The sequence below is a fragment of the Dipodomys merriami genome, unplaced genomic scaffold, assembly GCF_024711535.1.
Source record: "Dipodomys merriami isolate MVZ:Mamm:240054 unplaced genomic scaffold, mDipMer1.0.p SCAF_133, whole genome shotgun sequence".
In the NCBI taxonomy this organism is placed as follows: domain Eukaryota; kingdom Metazoa; phylum Chordata; class Mammalia; order Rodentia; family Heteromyidae; genus Dipodomys; species Dipodomys merriami.
In genome coordinates, this window is record NW_027202638.1 from 163,690 (window position 1) to 184,234 (window position 20,545).

Below are 20,545 nucleotides of genomic sequence, written 5' to 3' on the forward strand. Positions count from 1 at the left end.
TGGTCATTACAGGTAATTGGGGGGAATGGTCTGGCCAGGGAGGCTCTGCTGTTGCTTGGGAGTAGTTTTAGTTGTTTGCCATAACGATGTTATCTAATAATCCTGTCACCCTCAGAATCTGGGTGATTTTAGGAGAGACTCCAAGAACAAGGAGACAGGTGTAGAATAGAGGCAGGGATGCCTATCTTTTATCTCATTTTCAGTTCACTTGTGGGCCCCAGTAAAAAGTCAGTGTCTTTCAGCCAAAGCAATGTGGAAGTAACAGTTCTAATTTTGCTGTTTGCTGCAATCTTTGGTCTCCTTAGCTTATAGAAGCATCACCCTCATTTCTGCTTTTACCTTTACCCGTGCATCGGTGCCCACTTTTCCCATCAGTTATATTAGAGTAGAGTAGGACTCCAAACTACTCCCAGGTAAACTTATCTGTGTCAACACTTTTTTTTTGTTTTTTGGCCAGTCATGGGGCTTGAACTCTGGGCCCGGGTGCTGTCACTCAGCTCTTCAGTTCAAGGCTAGCACTCTACCACTTGAGCCACAGTGCCACCTCTGGTTTTCTGGTGGTTTATTGGAGATAAGAGTCTCATGGACTTTGCTGCCTGGGCTGGCTTTGAATCATGATCCTCAGATCTCAGCCTCCTGGGTAGCTAGGATTACAGATGTGAGCCACCAGTGATCAGCTAACCCTTTTTTCAAATAAGGTCATGTACTGAGGTAGGAGAGTTAGGCTTCAACATGTGAATATGGGGATGGGGAGACACAGTACAGCCCATTAAAAATGGAGCCATAAAAACAGCTCTTAAAATCACTATCTTGTAGAAATCAATCTAATACTAATTTTCAAAAGAAAAATAAGAGCCAAGGAAAGTGCTGGCAAAGTCATTTGAACCATGAAAGTTCTCAGTGCCTGTGGGGCTCATAAGCAGGAGCAGTAAAATGCCTGCCATCTCCATGGAAGGGCACTCTGATCTCTTACTAGAGGAGCTTACTCTATTTGCCAAAGCCTCAACAAGGTATTTGTCCTACATGTTAGGACATCTCAAAGCCTCTGTGACAAGCATGCTTGATGAGAACAAACCCAGACTCTCTGCCTTCATTTTTCCTCTGGCCTTCAGGGCACTGACAGTGTTTTCAGTGTTTGCACCAAATCCAAAGGATTGACCCAGTTGTCCTTTGCCTCACTCAGGATTCCGAAGGAAAGAATTCCGAGGGAAGCTGGCTATTGCCATCACCGCCAACTTCATCAACAGGAACAGCACAGCTGAGGCAAAGGTAGAAGAGATCAGTGGTGTGGCCTTCATCTTCAACCAGAAATTCTTCCAGGACCTAAAAGAAGAAACAGGTGAGACTCTCACCTGTCTCCAAACCAGACCATTATGTCAGAGTTCCCTGACATAATCTTCTGGATGTTGTATGTTGAAATAGATAAGAGACATTTACTAGTAGATAGCAGACATCTATGGAATGCCCATCATCTGCCAATGCTCAGTATATAGAGGTACAAAGTTAAAGTTGATACTATTCCCTCCTAAAGTAGCTCCCTGTCTAGAGCAGGACACCCACATAAAGCCCCCTAATTTAGGGTTGACAGCTGTGCCTGAGGTCAGTGTAAGCTGGAGAAGCTCTGAGGATAGAGCCAGTGACCCTGTGGGTAGTGCCTGAAGCCCAGGTACTTCCATGCAGCAAGCAGCTCTTTTGCCCTGGGGGAGGGGCATAAGGGGATCAGGGATACTTCCTGACTGGCATTTGTCACCCAGACATGAGCCTAGAGGTTAGATGTACTGATTCATGCACTCAAAAGATAGATTGATGCCTGCTACATGCTGAATGTTGTCCGGGGCCTGAAGTAGACCAATGAAGGAGATTAGATCCCCCCTCTCTTTCTCTTTCTCTTCTCTTTCTCCTTCCCTTTCTCCTTCCCTCTGTCCCTCCTTGCTGGCTTGCTAGCTTTGTATTTTTGAAGGAGTAAAATAAAGGGAAAAAAAGAAAAACTCAAAAGGCTATTTTGTAATCAAAATAATATGAAATTTCAGTGCCCATAAATAAAGATTAGCTATAACACATCCATGGCTGTTGCTGATTCCACTATGTGTATAATAGAAACCATATGGACCACAAAGCCAAAAATGTTTGATTTGTCCTTCCCTCCAAACTCTGGACTGTGATTTAGACCTTTCATTAATTGACTATTATAGATATAACTATTTATGTGGCCTCGTATCTTCAAGCTCATTTTCTAGGAATGAGTTTAGGTGATGAGTCAGACTGGGCCTCACACACAGTGATGTGTGTCCATCTCATAACCCTCTGAGTGTCTCCACAGTTGCACTATTTTATGAAGAGTTATTATTAAGAGTTATTATGAAGTTACTATTTTATGAAGAGTTTTATTTCCTTCCAGTATATTTTGTCCTCTTGAATGATTTATGAATTCTTCAACCCTCCCTTCCTCTCAAAAGTCAGGCAAATAAATCTTTGAACAACCGAATATGAATTACAGGGCATTGAGCATGTTTTTCTAAATGTTTCAATGAGCTTCCTTTAAACTTGGCTGTGGTTGTCACCTTTAGCCGTTGCTTCACAGCAGTGTCCTCATGCAGTAACAGCATGAATTTCCTGATTCTCTGGGGGGCCCTTGGCATTGATGGCTGTTTCCTATTTAACTGTAATAAAGGTGTTGCTATAGTTACCCAGCATGCCTCCTATGGTAGCAGATGAATCACTATGTATTTGTTCCTTCCTTTCCCTGTAAATAAGCTGATTCTCGAACTGTGCATCAGCATAACGAGAGATCTTGCTAAAAATATGGGATACTCACCCAATCCCTAGAGTTTCTAATTTAGCAGATTGGGAATGGAGCCCTGATAATTTACTTTTTTACTTCTTTTTTGGTGCAAGTACTGGGGTTATAACAAAAGGCCTTAGACTTTTATTTGGATTTTTAGCTGAAGGCTGGTGCTCCACCACTTGATCCACAGTTCCACTTCTGGCTTTTTTGGTGGTTAATTGGAAATAAGAGTCTCACAAACTTTCCTGCCTGGGCTGGCTTTTAACTAGGATCCTCAAATCTCAGCTTTCTAAGTAGCTAGGATTACAGCATAAACCATCTGGCAGTCAGATAATATGCTTTTTTTGCTAAATTCTTGGATTATATCTACCTATGTTGCTGGCCTTGGACCACTACCACCCCATTCCTCTTTTCAGAACAGAGACCCAAGCTCTCATTTTAAAGCATGGTTTTAAATGTAGAAACTTAGTGTTAAAATGTTTTGTAGTTGGATAGGCACAATGGCACATACCTATAATCGCAGTAGTTGCAAGGCTGAGACAGAAGGCTCATAGCTCAAGACCAAGACCCTGTCTCAAAACAGAAATGAAAACAAAACAAAAAAAAGTGTTGGTAGAAAGCACACACACACACACACACACACACACACACACACACACACACACACACACACACACACACACACACACACACACACACACACACACACACACACACACACACACACACACACACACACACACACACACACACACACACACACACACACAATAACAGCTCAGGCCTCTGACTTGAATTGCTCCTACTACTGTACCTGGGTTTTCATGTGTAATTTCCACAGCTCTATGCATCTCTGCCACATGGAACTTACAGGGGGATGGGACGTGAAGCCATCCAGGGTTGAGCTCACATCCTGGCTGTGTCATCTCTTAGCTTCCATGGTCATGGCCATGGCCATGTAGAGCAATGGGCCTTTCTGCAACACTTGTTGCACCTCTAACTTAGGAATTCTGGTCTACAATGCACATGGCTGTTATGACTCTCACGATACCTTTGTGAAACTATAACTAGTTTCTCTGACTTGGGTAACATCTGTCTTTCTAGGCCTTGTATGTCTTAAACACTTGTCTCACATGAATATTCTATACCTAAATAATGAGATCTATGTTATGGTAAAGTATAGTGGCCTGCATGCAAGGGGTGCTAAGGAAATAAATCCCTCATCTGAACACTTCTCTTTTCAGGGATCGACCTCGAGAACATTGTTTACTACAAGGACTGCACCCATTACTTTGTCATGACAGCCAAGAAGCAGAGCTTGCTCGACAAAGGTGTCATCATTAAAGTACGTACCTCTTTCCCTTTATGACCAGAGCTGGCAGCATTAGCAGATGTGGGAGAACACACTGCCTTGCCAGAAACTGAGCAAGTGGAGGAGGGGCAGGGGCCAATCACCCACGCCCTTCCTTGCTCTTGGTATTGCATAAGATCTGGATAATGAAGCCCACACATGTAGAAATGTTCCTGCAGAGGTATATAATGATGTAAAACTTCTATCCAGGTACAGCTAAGTTTTGTTCTCCCCTTCTTCTTGAGACAGATAGTGGCTGCTGGTCCTGAGGGAACATGGAGCTGCTTTTCCTAATGAATTTTATGACCTTGTCATAGGGGAAATCTCATGGTAGACTTTTTGTGTGTGTGTGAAAATACCATATAAAGGGGTTATAATTACATGGGCAAAATAATGAGTACATTTCTTATCAAGCATTGTTGCCTTCTCCTTTGTTTCCCCTTCCCAACCCTTCCCATCTCCCCCCATCTCTCCCCAACCCGCACCAAAGTTGTAAAGTTTGTTTTTCGACATAAGGACTTGTACATCTCATTGTTACAATGGGTTCACCTGTATCCCTATTTAAACGATTTGTTTTTTCCCTTCCCCTCCACAAATTATACCAACATCAAATACAGTGAAAGCAGGGGTTATACCGTGGGGGAAGGACATACAAAGCAACAAAGAAATCATCTTATAAATATGTTAGAAACAATTGCATGAAAGAAAAAAACATTTGAATACTTATCTTGGAGTTCATTTCACCTAATATCAACTTATCTGGCCTTTTTTGCTTGACTTAGACATATACTAGTTATTGCAAATAAGGGAAACCATGGGACCTGTGTTTCTTTGGACCTGGCTTACTTCAGTTCATATAATTTTTTCCAAGTCTTTCCATTTCCTAACAAATGGGGCAATGTCATTCTTTCTGATGCAGGCATAGAATTCCATTGTGTATATATACCACATTTTCTTGATCCATTCATCTACTGAGGGGCATCTGGGTTGGTTCCATATCTTAGCTATGGTAAATAATGCTGCAATACACATAATTATGCTGGTAGCTTTAGTATGGTCTTGTTTATGAGCATTTGGGTAAATGCCAAAAGTGGGATTGTTGGGTCATAGGGGAGCTCTATGTGGAGTCTTTTGAGGAACCTCCATACTACTTTCCAAAGTGGTTGAACAAGTTTACACTCCCACCAACAATGCAGTAAGGTTCCCTTCTGTCCATATCCCCTCCAGCATCTGTTGTTATTAGAGTTCTTGATTATAGCCATTCTAACTGGGGTGAGGTGGTATCTCAATGTTGTTTTGATTTGCATTACTTTTATGGCTAGAGAGGTTGAGCATTTCTTTATGTATCTATTGGCCATCCTTCTTTCCTCTTCAGAGAAGTTTCTCTTTAAGTCTTTACCCCACTTATTTATTGGACAGTTGTTTCTTTGAGGATTTGTTGTTGGGGGATTTAATTTTTTGAGTTCCAGGTATATTTTAGATATGAGACTCTAGTCCGTTATATGGCTAATGAAGATCTTCTCCCAATCCGTGGGCTTTCTATTGATCTTGCTAGCTATGTCCTTTGCCATGCAGAAGCTCTGCAATTTCGTGCAATCCCATTTGTCCAACCTTTCTTTGATTTGTTATGTTTCTGGGTCTCTATTAAGAAAATTTCGGAGGCTGGGATGGTGGCTTAGTAGAGCGCTTGCTTTGCATGCATGAGGCCCTGGGTTCGATTCCACAGCACCACATAAGCAAAAAGAAAATTTTGGCCTGTGCCAAGGAGATCTAGGGTTTCTCCTATTCCATCCTGTAATGTTTTCAGAGTGTCTGCTTTGACTCAGAGGTCTTTGGTCCATTTGGAGTTGATTCTGGTGCAGGGTGATATATAAGGATCTAGCTTTAATTTTCTACAAATAGTTAACCAATTTTGCCAGCACCATTTACTGAAGAGGCTGTCTTTCTTCCATTCTATTTTTTTAGCTCCCTTATCGAAGATTAGATGGCTATAGGTCTGTAGGTTCATGTCTGGGTTTTCAGTTCTATTCCATTGGTCCTGAGGTCTGTTCTTGTGCCAGGACCAAGCTGTTTTGAATACTATAGCTTTGTAGTAGAGTTTGAATTTTGGTATTGATATCCTCTAGCACTATTCTTTCTGTTAAGGATTGTTTTTGCTATTCGGGGTCTTTTATTGTTCCATATGAATTTTTGGATCATAGTAGTCTTATGTTATCTCATATAGTGGAAAAGATGAACTAGCCATGTACCACTGGCTCACACCTGTAATCCTAGCCATTCAAGAGGTTGAGATTAAGAAGACTGAGGTTCTAAGCCAGCATGACAACAACATCTGAGATTCCATCTCCAAAGTAACCAGCAGAAAGTCAGGGTAGGGGAGATATGACTCAAATGATAGCATACCAGCCAAACAAGTAAGCCAAGCAAAGAATCTGAGAAGCTCTAAATTCAAGCCTCATATCAGAGAAAAGGCTGCTTATTTTTTCTAAACCCTAGTCTTCACATGTACAAAGTAGGAATAATAATTATTTCTTTCTTAAAATGTTTGTGAGAGGAGCAAATATATGTAATATATGTACACATACATACAACACCTAGTAACATAATATAATGCCTGGCACACAATGGGTTTGTAGATTCCTTCTCTAACTTCTTAGCCTGTTCAAACACCTTCCCTTTTGTTCTTCCTGGTTTCTTGACCTCTGCTTTATAGCTTTGCATCTTTAAATCTAAGAAAGAAAACAGATTTGGGAGGAAGAATCCCATGGAAGGGTAGTGCCTGGGCTGGCAGCTCTTGTGCTCAGAATTCACCCTCTGCAGAGCCCATTCTTGCCTCTGTTGCTGCCTTGTCTGCTATCTCCTCAAGATAAGGATCATGCAGTCCTGGGTCAGTGTGTTCTCCTGGTGCCAGCCTGGAATTCAGGCAGCATGGGAACCATTCATTGCTGCTTGTCAGACAAGAATGTGCCTAGCTTCTCACCAGCTTGTATTGGCAGCTGGCCTAACAACATTAGTAACCCAGCCCTCCCCTGGGCTACCTCCACACCAGCTCAGGCCTTAGCTAAGAGCCTACGCTGTGGGCAGAGGCTATGGGTAGGTGCTGGGTGAAGCTAACTTGGCACAGCAGCAATAGGGCACCAGACTTCCAAATCTGCTGCCCAGCTGCTTACTGATAAGTGTGGGGAGGTGGCATCTCTCCTGACATGTCCTCCTTGGTCAGTATCTGACTGAAGAGAAAATGCCAGACCATTCTGGGAATGTGGTTTATTGGAAATCTTTGCAAAAGAGGACCTGACCAGTCAGGCAAAATGTGACTAGGGTTTGGTGATTCACTTGGCAGAGCACTCCAGTCTCCTGGGATGCTGAGGTCACCTTCAAACATCCCAGGGAATTTGACCAGGCAACGACATGTTGCTCATGCCCACTTGATTCCTTGGCAATCATCAAAGACCATCCACCTTCCTGTCGCAGGCTCTTTATTGTGGCACAGGTGGGTGAGAATGACTCACTGTGGTCCCATGGTGTCCGTGGAGGAGCTGGGAGAGGATCCCAGACCCATACCATTTTCACCAAGTCCCTATTCTTTCAAAGAGCTTAGGGAATGCTTTGTCCTTACTTTCTCCTCTCCCTTTATCAGTGGTATGCTCCTTTATCTACTAACCACTTACTTGGGACTCCCCACAACAGCCCTGGGCTCTCATCCAGGCCCATCCTGGAGACCTACTCCCTCTGGGGGGGGCCCTGCATCTCTGCTTGGTACATCTACACAAAGCAATGTCTTTATCATATAGTGTCTTCATTCCTCTGGTCTACCTTAGGGGGTCTGGAGTAGGTTCTAGGGAGAGGGAATGTGTGAGATTTCTGCCATGACTCTTCATCCCACCTTTATATTTCCAAGGCAAGCTCATGATCACATGGCTCTAGGAATGAATAGGGACCCCAGGCTGACAGTGGGCTTGTGGGACCATGCTAGGGGCACAATTTGGGGCATGTGATTCAGATAAGAAAATGTCAGAACTTCACAAACAAGGTATTTGAAATCATGACTCTTCAGAAAATGGAGATAGGTGACCACTCTGGCTATAGGTGAGGCTATGCCTCTGGACACTTGTGCAAGTGCTCATTCTGGTATCTTGCATAAGTCCAGGTGTTACATCACCAGATGCTACCTTTAGTGTGATTCATTGAGTACTTCCTAAAAGCCTATAGATGAGGGACTAAGGATTTCACATATACAGTCTCACACAGTCCCCTCATGGATCTGAGAAGTAGATTTTGCTATTCTCATTTTACAAATCAGAGCTCAGTTAAGTAACTTGCCCATTTATAGCACTTTATTTTACTCCTTGGCCCCAAGTCTGTTTGCATCTTATACATCGATGGACTTTCAAGTACTCTAAACTCAGGTTCTCAGTCCCAGCAGAAGTGAGCAAAGTCAAGCTGTGAGTGGCCCTAGCTTCTCCAGAAAAGGAATAACTGAGCCTGGAAAGAAAGTTTGAGAGTTATGTTAAGCAACCATTTCTTTTACTAGTCTTGTTTGGCTGCACAACACAGCAGAGCTGAACCATGTGAACTTAGCTTGTTCTGTTATTAAATCATGCTTACTAACTTGCACTTTTGTCTTGTATTGAAAGTTACAAGAACTAGCCATAAGACATATGTTCCAAAACCATTATCAAGTAGACTGTTCATTAACAGCTCTCAGTGCCCTCTGTTGAAATTCCCACATGAGCTAGATCTTTCAGAATTTAGTGCCAGGAAAAAAAAATGCCTCCTTGAGGAACTGGTAAGCTTCCTTCTTTCTGATAAGGAAAACCCTGCTACATATCACATTTCCCTTTTGCCTTGGGTGCCAGGAAGCTCAAAGCCAAATTTGATATTTGATTACAACTATATTAACCCTCACAACTGGCTGATTTGTTTCCTCTTTAGTCCCTTGTCTTTGATTTTCTATTTCTGTTTTGATTAACCTCTTGGTACAGACCTATCCCACGTCCTTTTGCCTAAAGTAAGTCTGAGTCACAGCTCTTAAGAAGGATGGGGGAGGGGTTGTTTGTTGGATTTTGTTTGTTTGTTGGGTTTTGTTTGGTTTTGTTTCTGTCATGGAGCTTGAACTCAGGGCCTAGGCATTGTCCCTGAGCTTTTGCGCTCAAGGCTGGCACTCTACCACTTTGAGCCACAATGCCACTTACTACAAAGATAATTGTTGTACTGTATTTTGATCTTTCTCAGGACTACATTGACACAGAGATGCTGCTATGTGCAGAGAACGTGAACCAGGAAAACTTACTTTCCTATGCCCGGGAAGCTGCAGACTTTGCTACCAATTATCAGTTGCCATCCTTAGACTTTGCCATGAATCACTATGGGCAGCCTGATGTGGCCATGTTTGACTTCACTTCCATGTATGCTTCAGAGAATGCGGCACTGGTGCGGGAGCGTCAGTCACACCAGCTGCTTGTGGCCCTTGTGGGTGACAGCTTGCTCGAGGTACTACCTGCATTTGGAGTCCCTCATTCTTGATATGAGAACGATCCCTGCATTTGTGCTCTGGCTAGCACCATCTCCTATTATATATCCTAGGAAAGAGGATGTACTCAGCTAGTGGGCAGGCCTTTGGCAAGGCTACTCCAAGAGCCTGCCCACCTGTCTGTAGGCTGTAGCTTTTTCTCCTTCCTTTAGCTTGTTCTGTGTTGCCCTCTTCAATGAGACCTGGTATGGACCATAAGGTTATTCTCAAAATGTGTAGACTCTGAAGTGGGGTGGGACATTTTTCTTCATATGGGTGGCCTTTAATGGCCTATCAATATGGAGGTCTTACAAAGTGCAAGTGGAATGGAGAAGAGTGTGTGATAAAGACCAGCATTTTAGCCTTCCCACTCAAATCTTCAAGCACAAAGACTCTTCAATTAAATGACTGTTTCTCAAAGGGAAAAGATTTGATTTTTATGTAAGCATTGACCAAACAATATTCTTTTGTAGCCATTTTGGCCCATGGGCACAGGCTGTGCTCGTGGATTCCTGGCAGCCTTTGACACAGCATGGATGGTGAAGAGCTGGGACCAGGGCACCCCACCCCTGGAGCTGCTGGCTGAAAGGTGAGTTTTGAGAGCAGGGCTTCTAGCCAGGGATGAGCTGAGTCAAAGGTTCAAGCAGAAGTTGGGGAAAGGCCAGCTGTACCTGGAGCCTCTGTCTTACCCTCACCTACCTTCTTATACTTGGCCTGCTTTGATTTCAGGGTTTCCAAGCAAACTCTATCATCATCTACCTCCTTTAGTGACTTTCACTCATGACCAAGTTCTTTGGCCCTAAAATTGGGGCTCACTACCATTGTTTATCTGATCAAGATCCAGTGTGGTTTATTTAAGGGAGTCTATAAGAACCACACTCAGTATTCTGCCCTGGGTGGGGTTTTCTGGCTTCTCAGGCCTCTTCCACTGGTGAGATCTGGGCTTTCTTCCCAGACCCCTGCTGTTGGCCACGTGGCTGTGACAGCTGGTACACTGGGATAATCAGGGCTGGCAAGGAGACAGACTGATGATGGCTTTGGGTATAGAGGCCTGTGGTAAAGACAGACCATAGAAGGCAGTGTTGATGAGTGGTGGTTCTAGCTGGATCACAGGTTACCAAGCTGCCAGCCCTGTGTCCCTGTCTTCTGACCAAGAAAGAAGACTACGTCCCTGCCACCTGGACACCCCTTCTTCCCAGCCCCTTTTCCCCTCCCCTCAATTTACAGCTGTCAAGGCCCTAGTGCAAAGCATTTTGGAGAAGAGGTACACAAAAACACTTATAGCCCAGAGGAGGAAATAGAGGAAGGTGGAGAAATATCTTGAGGAAACATGAGCAATCCATGATCTCTGGGCTCTGCCTCCCTCTAGAGAAAGTCTCTACCGGCTGTTACCTCAAACCACCCCAGAGAACATCAACAAGAACTTTGAGCAGTATACATTGGACCCAGGGACACGGTACCCAAACCTCAACTCAAATTGTGTCAGACCCCACCAGGTAAGCCCATTCCTAGGCCTGTTTCAGTCTCTACACTGAGTAGAGGGAAAAGGAGGATGTTATAAAATCTTGACCCATTCTTGGGACTAAGGCCAACAATACTCCAAAAGATCCCAGAATACAATATACACAGCATTCTTTCTAGCCCACAAGAAGGAACTGTAGCACATATTATTTGTTTATGTATGAATGCACCTGCACTTGGCATATGTACAAATATTTATATTTGCTAATTTGTAATTATATGTATTCAATACTGATCAAACAGCTCTCAAACCATCTACCTTGCCAAATACCCTCTCTTCCCTGCCAACTATGGTCCCGGTCCCCATTCTTTCTCCTATTGAATCACAACCACTCAACTTCTAGCCCTTTCAATCAATAGAATGAAGTATGGAATTTTGAAATTTGCCAACTCAGATCTTTCAGTTTACCCACATTTTGGACAATTAAGATCCACCATCTATAGTGAAGTTGCTTGGGCTTCTTTGCTGAATTTCATGCCATCCAGCAATGGAAGAAAGCAGTGGTCAGCAGCAATAGAGTGAGTTGAGTTTAGGAGCCTTGAGCCAAGGATTTGGGGAATCTGGTGCGCAGATTCTGTCTGTTTTATTCATAGGTGAAGCATTTGTACATCACCAAGGAGCTAGACCGTTACCCTCTCGAGAGACTGGGCTCAGTGAGGAGATCTGCGAGCCTCTCCAGACGGGGTAAGCAGCCTTCTTTGGGCCTTAACCAGGTTATTGAGAGGGACTTTATGGGGAGAAGGTCTGCTCCATGATTATGGTTACATAAACTCTGCTGCCAGCTTGTCTCTACCCATTACCTTTGTGAGATGGCAGGCATCTCTCCATTTGTACATTAGCTTTCTGATCTATAAAACCAAGAAAAAGGCTACACCTACCCATGATAACCTTAAGTGGATTAGAGTTAATACATGTTGGGTGCTTAGCCTAGGAAAGTGAACTGTGGAATGATTTCACAGGACTGTTTTTTTTCCTCTTCTTCTCACATGAGGATCTTGTCTACCCAACTGAATGATGAGTACCACATTCTTCACTCTTCTTCTGATCTTTCTGAGCCTAGCAGAGTAATAGGTGTGGGGCCTGCTGCTCAATGACAGGAGAAGGAGTGGGTCAATGAGAAGCTTCCCCAGCATCCAGCCTTGCTCAGGACCCTCTGCTGTCTGAAGACACGCTAGCTACTTCTATCTGTCTAAACCCTTTGTTAATCAAATCTGGCCTTCCTCTTCCCTTCCCTCCACACATCACAGACCTCCTTCCTATTTATTATAGTAAACAACATGCAAGGCTTCCACATTCTTTGTCACTGCACTGGCCTATTTTCCTGAAATGTCTTCTTCTGTCTGGTGAATTCCTTGATACTGCAAGAGCTAGCTCCAATGAACATCCATGGATGCTTGCTTTGAGGAGTTCCTGGAGGCAAACCCATTCATGCACTCCCCAGCACCCACTCTCCCCCTACTGCATGTACACCATCATCTCCCCCTAGATGGCCATTGCTGGCAGAGTCTGTGTTACTACCTTCTTCCCAGGAGTTTGACCTTGGTTGGTCCTAGAGATTCTACTTTTCCCAGAAACCTACCCTCTAGCCATATCCTTGGCCTAGTCATCAGTTGTCAGGGACTGTATCCATACCTAAGTCCCTTTCCTTGCTACCACTGATTCCCAGCCCTGGTAGCAGAGGGAAGGGATATTTAGGTTCAGCTGCTTGATATTCCCCCAAAGCCTCACTGCCTGGGTTTCCTCTCTGCAGAGTCAGACATCCGGCCCAACAAGCTCTTAACCTGGTGCCAGCAACAGACTGAGGGCTATGAACATGTCAACATCACCGACCTAACCACATCCTGGCGCAGTGGCTTGGCCCTGTGCGCCATCATCCATCGCTTCCGGCCAGAGCTAATGTGAGTCTGGGGCCCAAGCTGGACCTTGAAAACAAGGGACACTAAGGCTAGTACTGGGTGTAGATTACTTACTTGTTAAACTTTCTCTGTGCATGTTTTGATTTTAGTTTTTTTCTGAAATTTGTTCCTTCCTCTTGCATTGACTGCTGGATCAGCAATGTGTTTGGTCTGTGTCCCTGATATATGAGGGTCATATGGTACTAGTAATATATTGGGGAACATAGCTGTTTTCCTAATACATGAGAGTCAAAATTAACAAGGTGACTAGTGACTGCTCAGCTCCCCACCATGCTTTGGAAATCTGGCATTCCCACCTTGAAGCCCAACCCCCAGAAAAGGAAGTAGGGGTAAGATCTGAATCTGGGGACCAAATGGGGTATGTTTGAGACCCAAATTGGTTATTTGTAACCTTGTAGCTACAGTCAGTGTTAGAGTCAATGTCTGACTTGAGATCTATACAGTGAAAACAATGGTAAGGCCTTTGGGAAGATCAGATGACACTTTTTGATGTCTAAAACACCATACATTCATAACATCACTGACAGCAACCTCACCTCACACCTGCAGGCAAATCCTTTAAAAAGGCAAATGGAAACCTATCCAATGTCATCAGTTGGAACCTTTGTAGATTTTCATGAGAAGCGGGTGGGAAGCTCATCGCTATGTAGTTCATATAACTTAATTATTTTGAGAAAAGCCCAATTAGTATTACATTTTTTAAAACACAAGGGAAATAGCCAAAAGTAAAGTTATTCCTAAGAGACTTAATTCATTTTCTGATGCTTTCGGCAAGATGGGTAGGGTTAGCATTTTCTGGGGTAGTAGAGAGGGACTTTGGGTTGCCAATATGAGGTGGAGGTCAGCTTACAGTTCTTCCTACAGACAAAATATGCTCAGCCTGTCTCACCTCTCCCTGAACTGCATCTGGTTCTACTCTCCAGCAATTTTGACTCCTTAAACGAAGATGATGCCGTGGGAAACAACCAGTTGGCATTTGATGTGGCTGAGCGTGAGTTTGGGATCCCTCCAGTAACCACAGGCAAAGAGATGGCATCATCCCAGGAGCCTGACAAACTCAACATAGTCATGTACCTCTCCAAGTTCTATGAGCTCTTCCGGGGTGCCCCACTGAGGCCTATGGGTAAGTAACCACAGAAGGCTTTACAAGACCCTATGTTGCCATGTCTGTCCTTTAGCTGAGTCTGGCTATTCCCGACAGGGGTGCCATCTGCTCAACTCTGTGTGTGTCCATGGGTCTATATGGAAGGCTCTAAAGTTAGAACCAAAACAGCTCCCCTTAGGCATTTATAGCCTAAGAGTGAGATAATTTTTCTAGAGGGACTGTGGTATAGTCACATCCCTGATTATAACACCTTGTAGGCCCAAGATCTCAATTATGTTCTTATACCCTCCAACAGATTCTTGGCGTAAAAACTATGGAGAAAATGCTGACATCAGCCTGGCCAAATCATCCATTTCTAATCACTATCTCAATCTCACATTTCCAAGGAAGAGAACTCCACGCGTAAGTCTCAGACTGGTTTGGGTTTTCTTTCTCATTGCATGTGGCTATAGTAAAAGGAAGGAGAATTCATACCCTTGTTCTATTTATGCCGATAATTTACACAGATAAAGTACTCACAGAAGTTGTTCATAAAACTTGCTTTAGTAATTGAGTGTTTTTGGAAGTTCTCTCAGGCCCCATGTAGCTTATTTTCAGTATTATAAAGGTAGTTAGAAGAATGGAATGATAGAAAATGGAGAATATGGCCTGTTGAATATTTTCAAAGTAAATAAGAAGCTGAACTAGTTGGCTCATGCCTGTAATCCTAGATACTCAGGAGGCTGAGATCTGAGGATCAAGATTGAAAGCCAACCAAAGTAGATACATCTGAGAGACTCTTATCTCCAATTAACCAGCAAAAAATCAGCAGTGGAGGTATGGCTCAAGTGATAGACCATTAGCCTTTAATAGTGGTCTATCTTTTCCAATGACCCAGGTCTAAATTTCTCCAGGGTTAGTCTGTGCCAACTAATTAAATATAAAAATTGTTTGTTTTTAAGCCCAGATAACATTAACTCAGGAAATATGAGAACATGGTTATCTTATGCTAATCAAATAAATATCAGATTGGCAGATAATATGTCTTTTTTTTTAGTGTCTTTCTTAAAAGAGGGAAACCAATTCACTTAGTAAATTCCTTCTGGCATATAAATTCTTGACTTCCTTGGGAAGTCAAGATAAGATGTTTTTAGAGTGAAAGAATTGGAAAACTTAATAGGAATAGAAAGTTTATTACTTATCTATTCTCATGCTTGTCTCATGGTATCTGCTTCCTCCTTGGGCTTCCAGTTTATTATAGGATACAATAAGGTCAAGGAAATGGAGATTCTGAGTTAATCTACTTCCAAAGTATATACACAGATAAAGAAAATAGATAAACCTTTTGAGTTCAGTTTTCTTGACCTTCTTGTTGCTCTTAGTTGAGACTGACTGTTTCAATGATAGACCTATAAGGAAAAGTAAAGACCTTTTTGGGGGGTATGTGTATTGCTAACCTTTCCATATAGACTTCATTTTAGTGTTTAGCATCCAAATGAGTGGGTTCTTTTATTCCACTTGAAGGATTGGGGGTCTTCTTAGGAGCTGGTAATTGGGCCCACTCTCCCTGGATGGTTTCCATGAGTCTTCAAATAGCATGGCTGACTGGGGTCTATACAGGCACTGATTGTTTAAGCAGTGCCTCCTTGGTCTGTTGAATGTGAAGGACAGAGAAAGATACATTGCTCTTTGGGGGTAAAAGCCAAGTCCTATTGTAGGTGGAAACAAAAACAAAACCAAAAAGAAAAAAGAAAAAAAAGAGCAGAAAACCCCTAAGATTATGCACAAACTGTTCTTGTTGGTAGGACATTCTGTTCTTTTTCAAATCTCCAAACATGGGGACAGAATGGCAGTCACAGACTGTGGAGCTATGGGACCAGACAGCTAGTGCCTCCAAGCCCCAACATTGTTGAAAATAAGGTCATCTGTTTCTCTTGGTGTTTGCCCAAGCGTTTGGGCTAAAATTATTTCCATTCACAAAATAATGATTTATGAGAAGCTCAGGGAAATGTTGAAGGGAAGGCAGGGCCCTTTGATCTGTTTTTATGCCACCTGGGTCAGTGACTAAACAGTGATTGACCTTTTCTTTAAAAAAAAAAAAAGTGCTGGTGAACCAGCACTGTGGGGAATGACAGAGAGGGTTTCAGGGGCTGTGGAGGCAAGTGGGTGCTGAGGCACTCAGAGTTCTTGGCTATTTCAGAACAGTGAGAACTAAAAGGATCCTCTTGTGGTTGGACAGAGGAGTATGTATGGGGGGCTAGGCTTCATACTTGAGTTTATAGTGAGTGATAGCTCCTCTTCCTGATCCACAGTGGAGGAAAGACTGAGATATAATCTAGTCCTACTATGAATGACTTTGAGTGTAGGCAACTCCCTGCAGAAGGGACTGATGTTCTGTGGGAGCTAGGCATTGCGAGATGGCCCCAGAAACCGGAGGCTAGTAATTGAGAGTTCTAGATAGCCTAGATAGACCAAGGTCATAGCAAGGATAGGCTTACCCAGCAGGATGCAGAGGAGATATACATTCAGCCTCTATTCCCACCTCAGCTCATACACTCCTTATTTTCTCTAGAGAAGGCCTGGTATAGATGTTTCTTGTGGAAGCTCTTTCAGGGGTGATTCAAAGTGTTCAGGTAGATGGCTGTAAAGGAAATGCAAATAAAAACAATACTTAGATACCACCTTACCCCAGTCAGAATGGCCCACATCCTAAATGCTGAAGGGGATGTGGAGAAAGAAGAACCCTACTGCATTGCTGGTGGGAATGTACACTAATACAACCATTTTGGAAAACAGTCTGGAGATACCTCAGAAAACTAAATATAGACCCCCCCCTATAACCCAGCCATACCACTCCTAGGCATCTACCCTGAGCAACAGGGACCAGTATACAAGGACACATGCACCTCCATGTTTATTGCAGCACTGTTCGCAATAGCCAAGATTTGGAAACAACCCAGATGTCCCACTACTGATGAGTGGATCCAAAAATTGTGGTATCTATATACAATGGAATATTATGCAGCCATTATAAAGGACAAAATAATGGCATTTGCAGGGAAATGGATGGAACTAGAGCAGATTATTTTGGGTGAAATAAACCAAGAATAAAGAGACAAAAGGCACATGGTCTCCCTGATATGTGGATGCTAAAGCCAAAATACAAGAAGATATGGCAAACAGGACCCAAGAAACAAAGGACAGCCACCCATTTTGCCATATCATTGCTAAATGACTCCATGTTCTGGATCGTATATATGGTAGATATATGCACGCAACAGAGGGAAGCCAGGAGGAGGAACAGAGTAAGTGGGAACAGCCCACACTAAGCAAAAGCAAAGAAATGTAAACATCACCTGATGTGGAAAGAAATAACTTGTACTGTCAAAGCTCATAAATTCACAAGCTGTATAGACCATGATAATGACCATTTGCCATGTGAAAGTTTAAGTGTGTTTGTGACTCTAAGTATCACTATTCCACAATACTGTGAAATATGTGAAATTTATGTAATCACCTAATCTCAAAGAAAAAAAGTAAGAGATGGGATGGGTTAAGAGAGATGGGTGGCAATGTTGTCAGACACTTTGTACTCATATACTGTTTTGTAGAATGGGAACTTCTTTGTGCAACTACTTAAAGATAATTTTTTAAAAGTGTTCAGGTAGAGAGTTTTCCTGATTTGAATGTCTAGATTCAGACAGCAGAAATATAGGAGCTAAGGGTTATCAATAGGGCAGCCAAGTACTGTATTATATAAATTAGGATCCTTTGAAAGTGAAAGGAGGCCCGTTAATAGTTATGCTGATGAGGGGTAGCAATGAATCAGCTGTCCTCAGCAAACTGGACTGTATGCTTCTCTACTCCTCAAGCCTCACTAGGCACCTTTTTGAAATTAATAAGATATCATGATAATTTGTCACCAGTTCCTTGGACAACTCATTTGAGTCCTGAGAATGATCCCATCTAGGTAAACCAGTTACCTTTCCCTAGAGTAGAGAGACCCTAGATGGTCTCCACTGAGGGTATCAGTAGACCTGGCCGCCACCTTGTATATAATTTTACCACTGAAAGCCCAAAGTCATATCAAAATAGAGACAACCCATGACCTGCCAGTGTCTCATAAATTCTGTCAGCTTTGGGATGTTTCATTATAATCCTTTGGCCTATAATTCCTAGGCCTTCTGAGCAAACCTCTGATTTCCCAGATAGGTAAAGTCTTCCTTCACTATACCTACACATAATTCTGTCATAGCTTTTATCGGGGTGCAAGGTCATTTATTGCCATGTCTGCCATTAGGCTGACAGCTGTTTACAGGCAAGGCTGAATCCCTATGCACATTTTGTTCAGAGCCGGCACTATAGCCTCTGAAATGTTCATGGAAATGAAGTCTGTGTTGGCCCTAAGATGATCGTGATTTCTTGGCAATTGTAGGTAGATGTCCAAACTGAAGAGAAGGACATGAACAAACGAAGACGGAGAGGCCTCAGCAATCTGGAGGAGGTTTGTGTGCACAGGATCAGATTACACAAAGGCTCCTTTCCTGACAACCAGTGGCTACAGAGCTCCCTGACCATGACAGCAGCTCTGCTCTCCACACCCACTGTTGTTTATTCTCTTTCATGAACCACTGGCTTCCATGCTTAGTTGAGTGGAGGCAGGTTCTGATTCTTCAGTACTTACTGGCTATGTAACTTTGAGAAATGACCTCCCAGGGAATGGGTCCTGTCTGTAAGTGTTATGGTACATTCAAAATGGATGAATCTTTTCAGGATTTAAAAAAATTAATAGGATATAGAATCTAAGCGTGATGGGGCTTAGCTGTAATGCCTGTAATACCTGTAAAGTAATTTAGGTGTTACAGATGGAGGTAGAGGGAATATCAAGTTCAAGACCAGCTATGATATATAGGGAGTTTGTCTCAAAAGAAAAGAGAGAGAGGAAAAGAAAAAAAGAAAAGATATATATAATAATACATGTTTATCAATGTTGAGTCATTATTAATAGTAAACAGGTTTTCTTCTGTTGATAGTCAAATGAATTGATACCTACACTTGTCACCTTCTGGAAATGAATGAGAATTGCAAGTGACTTTGGCAAAAAAAAAAAAAAAAAGCAAGCTCTGATCCTCATATGCTGAAAAATTGATCAGCAGAGGAAGAGGAATAGTATCTGCTTGCTTCTCCAAGCAGCAATTTAACTAGATGTGCGATATATACTTCATTTTAAAAATAAAGTTCTAATTCCACCAAAGCAAGAGTATTTATGCCAATCCGGGGGAGAATGCCAGTTTAGCTAGCCTATTAGCTGATACCCAGAGATGACTTAGAGGCATATGGAATGATTTGCACAATACTTGACTCACAGGAATCAGAGGAGACTTCCATTTCATGTTGGAGGAGGTTTTAGTGCTGTGTTGTTTAGGACATTGTTTGGATCTGTCACCTGTTTCACTTCATAAGCATAAGCTATATAATTGACAGAGGCAGGAGCCCACCTTGGAATAGTACAGCTACCCCCTACTCCTACTTCCTGATCAAAGAAGCCTGGAGTTCAGTTCACATCTGAACATATAAACATATACATCCTATCCACTGAAATCCATATCATCCTGATGTGAAGATTTTACAGACCTTTTTTTTTTTTTTTGAGCAATCTTTGTAAGAATTATAGCTTCTCCATTCTTGGATATGGTGTTGTCAAGAAACCAGAGAATAAGGAGATAACCCAGATGAGGAGCAGAACTGTTTCCAGGGCTGAGGCACATCCTTCCTCCCAGGTCATGGGGTGGCTCTACACCTCCCCTGCCAGTGGCTCACTCCTGCCTGCTCCCTAAAGCCTCAGGTTCAAGTTATCTTAGGAAGTAGATCTTTTCTTCCCTTTCACAGTTGGCTTCTTGAGGGGTATTTGTTCTACTTATTAGCAGCCCAGGAGCTGAAGTAGGAAGATTTTCATCTGTCCCTTCTGAGATGTCTGGACTGTTTTCAGGGACAGATGTTTTGATTAAAGGCAGCTTTCAGAAGAAGGTAATTCTTTCTAGACTCAAAAGTGTGGTTCAAAATCCAGTAGCATTAACTTCACCAAGGAACTTTCTAGAAATATAGACCATGAAGCCCACTCCAGACCTGCTAAAATCAAATTTATTTTTAGAGATGGATCCCCAGGTCATTCACATGCCCATTGATATCTTAGAACACCAGCCTCAGTAAGTTGGCTGACTTTGGTCTTGTACAAACAGCCTGTGTTGATGTGCATGGTCACACTTCCTGCTTTGAAGCAGGGAGTAGTTCTTTGCTTTATGTTTGCCTGAAACTTTATATGGTGATAACATATACAGTTTCCCATGGAACTGCTCCTCTTAGGGAACATATTTAGAC

At 42.7% G+C, this 20,545-nt stretch overlaps 1 protein-coding gene across 6 annotated transcripts in view; it reads left to right on the top strand.

Annotated features, from left to right (window-relative positions):
- Positions 1-20,545, top strand: part of Mical2 (microtubule associated monooxygenase, calponin and LIM domain containing 2) — a 200,744-nt gene that overhangs the window by 86,762 nt on the left and 93,437 nt on the right. For all 6 annotated transcript variants that reach the window (XR_011371310.1, XM_070019395.1, XM_070019396.1 and 3 more), the window contains exons 7-16: positions 1,184-1,339; positions 4,030-4,130; positions 9,369-9,626; positions 10,119-10,234; positions 11,015-11,141; positions 11,761-11,851; positions 12,918-13,065; positions 14,007-14,206; positions 14,484-14,590; positions 18,603-18,671. Coding sequence is in view for 5 of the 6 variants with exons in the window: in XM_070019395.1 (XP_069875496.1) it covers positions 1,184-1,339; positions 4,030-4,130; positions 9,369-9,626; positions 10,119-10,234; positions 11,015-11,141; positions 11,761-11,851; positions 12,918-13,065; positions 14,007-14,206; positions 14,484-14,590; positions 18,603-18,671 (1,373 nt within the window). In the remaining variant the exon portion in view is untranslated. The remainder of the gene's footprint in view (positions 1-1,183; positions 1,340-4,029; positions 4,131-9,368; positions 9,627-10,118; positions 10,235-11,014; positions 11,142-11,760; positions 11,852-12,917; positions 13,066-14,006; positions 14,207-14,483; positions 14,591-18,602; positions 18,672-20,545) is intronic.